Below are 3,784 nucleotides of genomic sequence, written 5' to 3'. Positions count from 1 at the left end.
TACCCCCCGGCCCAGCGAAGTCCCGCTCTCGTCTGGCAGCTCCATCTGCCTCTGCTCGCTGCCCGGAGATCACCCGGGGATTTTCTGCCGCATCTCTGGGCTTGCACCCACTTCTCGGGGAGGCGAGCTCAGCCCTGGGAGCCGTGGAGCACCCCCACGGCCCCCGGGGAGCTCCCCATCTCCCACCGCGGAGCCCCGACGGCCGCGGAGCCGCAGCGTCTCCCGCAGCCGCCGGTGGAGCCCGGAGGAGGGTCTGGCTACCTGTGCCGGTCATCGGGGGAGAGAAATCCTGCCCGCAGGACACTCGGGCTTTTGTTTTTCTTTCTTTCTTTTTTTTTCTCTTTCTTTCCTTTTTTTTTTCTTTTTTTCTTTTTTTCCCAAAGGCAAAAGAAAACGAAACAAATCGGGTACCAGTTTCCAAAGAAGCCAATAATAGTCCTGGGGGGTCTCCTCGGTCGAACCGATGGCCCGGGGCCTCTGGAAGGGGACGGGGACGGTGGGGTGCCAGCCCCGGGAAGGTCCGGGCTGCTCGGCTCCGCGGCGGCCGCCCGAGACCCACCTTCCCCCGGGGAAGCTGCCCCGGAGGGTCCGCTGCGGCGGGGGGTACCCGGGGAAAGCGGGGCTGGCCGGGCTGCGACCTCCTCCGGCTTCTCTTTTGCTACAGCCCGACACCTTTCGTTTCATTTTTGGGAGTTTCGGGGTAGAGGCACAGTTTTTCCCCGGGGGAAGGCGGGCGAGTGGTCGGCCAAGGTTACGGCACGGCCCTCCTCTTCCTCGGCCCGGGCCGTGGGGTTCCCCGCGGCTCACCGAGAGTCCTGCTGCCTTCTGGGGGTGAGGCTGGGGGGCAGCAGGTCCCTGGAGCCCCCCGAGGGCAGGTTCCCGGGTGGGCACGGCTGCAGATCCTCCTTACCTCGGAGCTCCCCGGAGGACACTACACAGTCTCCCTCGAGGTCGTTGCTGTTGCCCGCCCCTCGCTTTTTGTCCTCTTCTTTCTTCCACTTCATCCGTCGGTTCTGGAACCAGATCTTGATGTGCCTCTCGGTCAAGTTCAACATGACAGCCAGCTCCACCCGCCGCGGCCTGGAGATGTACTTGTTGAAGAGAAACTCCTTCTCCAGCTCCAGCAGCTGCGCCCGGGTGTACGCCGTCCTCGTCCGCTTGTTCTCCTCAGGCTCCACCACGTAGGATCCCCCTGGAGAGAAGGGCAGAGTCAGCCCCGGCCCCCCCGGCCGCCCCCTCGGGTTGGGGCTGGGGGGGGGACACGTCCCCGCAGCCCTACGCGGCGCGGAGGATACGCGGGGCGCAGCGAGGCGGGTGGTGGTGGCGACAGTTGAGACTGCTGCTGGTTTATTTTATCCTAATTTTTTTTTCCTTACAATAATTTGGTTGAAGTTTTCAGGGAAGTGCCGTGCCTCAAGCCGGGAGGGCTCGACCGTCACTGTTGGTGTGTCCCTGAAAGCTGCGAAGGGCTCCTGGATCCAGGGCCTGGCAATTGCTCAGATTTGCGGGAAAGGGAAAGGGAAAGGGAAAAGAAAAGGGAAAGGGAAAGGAAAAAGAAAAGGAAAAGAGAAAAAGAAAAAGAAAAAGAAAAAGAAAAAGAAAAAGAAAAAGAAAAAGAAAAAGAAAAAGAAAAAGAAAAAGAAAAAGAAAAAGAAAAAGAAAAAGAACAAGAACTTCTTCCCCCCAAAACCAAAACAAAACGGGAAAAAACCCCACACAAACAAAAAAGCCAACCAATACCCCCAACCAAAGCAATAACAATAATAATGATAATAATGATGATGATGATGATAATAATAATAATAATAATAATACTTTCGTGTGTACCGCACACGCACAAGCAACCGAACGAAACATAATTAAAAAAAAAAAAAAAGGATAAATGTCACCTCTCCAGCAAACGACCGGGCGGAGAAGGCGCCGGCCGGTGGCGGCGGGGTCCCGGGGAGGCGGCGGGGAACCCGGCGGGGTCTCGCCGCGGGCCCCCGGCGCCACCGGCCGCAAAAAGGGGGGGGAATCTCAGGGAACGGGAATCTTGGGCGGCGGGCAGCGCTCTCCGGGGATGTCGCCACGGAGCAGCCCTGGGCCCTCGGAGGTTTCGCTCCTTCCCGGCAGCGGGGCCCCCCCGCGGGAGGCAACGCGGGTGGGCTGCCGGGTGGGGAGCGGGACCGGGGTGGGGAGCGGGACCGCAGCCCCTCCTTTTCGCCCGGTTAGTGAACCCTCGGATTTCTCCTTCCCGGAAAGAGCGACAGGAGCGGGATGGCCGTTCCCCACGCTGCCGCCGCCGTCCCGCGTGGGCTCTGGGCCGGCGGCGGCAGCGAGAGGGGCCGGGGGTGGGCACACAAACTCCCGGCCGCTGCTGCCGAGGGCTGGGTACGGTTTTCGGTGGGGATATCACCTGGAGGGAACGGTGGTTTAAACCGCCAGATGGAAACAGCCACTGCAAGAGACCTGCGCCGGCTCCCCCGCCTCTCTCCTACCTGCTCCCACGATTTTATACATATAATGGCTAGAAATAGAAACCTACGTATGCAAACTTATGTGCGTGTATATATATTTGAAGATATGTATTAAAAAGACATGTATATACATAAAAAATGTTTGTAAATACAAACCTATGTATATACACCTACGTGTATATACATTAAAATATGTCTTAAAATAAACGTTTATGCATAGTGTTTGTAAATACAAACCTCTGGACACACACGATGCGTGTGTATGGAGCTGAAAAAAAACTTCATTCTGTTACGGTAAATTAAACTAGTGCTACCGGGAAGGTGAACACGGGGGGTCTCAGCGGCTTCTCTGGGTGCCTTTCCCTGGCACTAAAAAGGCAAAGCCCCGCAGAATCCGCGGACGCCCAAACCCCAAGGGTTTGCATTAAAAAAAAAATAAATCCTTAGGCTATACAGCTTGTAAAATATACCCTACAAAACAACCCGGGCTTTGGCTACGAGGGTGGCATAGCCCTGTGCCCTTTTCGCTGTCCGGGCGTGCCCCGTGCCCCGGTTCCTGCGTGTGCGTGCACACACCCCGCGCGCAACGTGGAACGGTGCAGCACAGCCCTTGCCTGCACCTCCCGGGAAAAGCGGGAAGGAGAGGGAAGAGTTTTCCGCTTTTACCGGCAAAGTTTCGTTTTGCTGCTCGTTTTGTCATTCCTCGGGGACAGCAGACAGAGGAAAAAAAAGAGGTAGTTCGAGAGTTTGGCTTTATATTTTTTTTTCTTTCTTTTTTTTTTTTATTCCCGAACTTCATTCGACCCAAGGAAAACGATCTGATTTTTGTCTCCACAACCCCCCCCAACCCCGGCACAATATCTGCCGCCGAGTTCCTCTCCCCTTCCCAGCGGAACCGCCTCCCCCCCCTCGGTCCGCCCCACGCAATTCCCAAACTATTTCGTGGCGATTTTAATACTCCAGTCCTTTTTTTTTCCAACTGTCTATTTGAACATAAGCCATTAATATAATATTTGCCGTAGAGGCGTGACAAAGGCGCGGGACACGATAACATTGTGCAGGCAGAGACAGAAATATTGTTGGGCAGCGGAACTTTCTGCCTAGATAGAGTTTCTTCCCCTCGCTGGCAGCTCGGGTTCGTTTGTGTATTGTTTCCCCTGCCCTGGGGTTTTTCACCTGGAAAAGTGCGATTATTGCTAAAACCCACCGACAAGCAGGAGAAGGGGGGGTCGGGAGGGGAAACGGGCTCTGCCCCCCCCCGGGCACCGGGGAGACCCGAGAAGCAGCGGAGAGGAGCAAGGCGGCTGCCCCGGGGGTTTCGGGGG

At 56.5% G+C, this 3,784-nt stretch overlaps 1 protein-coding gene across 1 annotated transcript in view; it reads right to left on the bottom strand.

Annotated features, from left to right (window-relative positions):
* Window positions 1-803: 803 nt before the first annotated feature.
* Window positions 804-3,784, bottom strand: part of PDX1 (pancreatic and duodenal homeobox 1) — a 52,175-nt gene continuing 49,194 nt past the window's right edge. Inside the window, exons 7-8 of the mRNA XM_010572804.1 lie at window positions 1,903-2,398; window positions 804-1,192 (exon numbers count right to left, since the gene is read on the bottom strand). Of these exons, the coding sequence (XP_010571106.1) occupies window positions 804-1,192; window positions 1,903-2,398 (885 nt within the window). The remainder of the gene's footprint in view (window positions 1,193-1,902; window positions 2,399-3,784) is intronic.

This window comes from Haliaeetus leucocephalus, unplaced genomic scaffold, assembly GCF_000737465.1.
Source record: "Haliaeetus leucocephalus isolate CR32 unplaced genomic scaffold, Haliaeetus_leucocephalus-4.0 Scaffold351, whole genome shotgun sequence".
NCBI lineage: Eukaryota > Metazoa > Chordata > Aves > Accipitriformes > Accipitridae > Haliaeetus > Haliaeetus leucocephalus.
The sequence above is the reverse complement of the archived record's forward strand: the minus strand, read 5'-3'. Positions and strand labels throughout refer to the sequence as shown.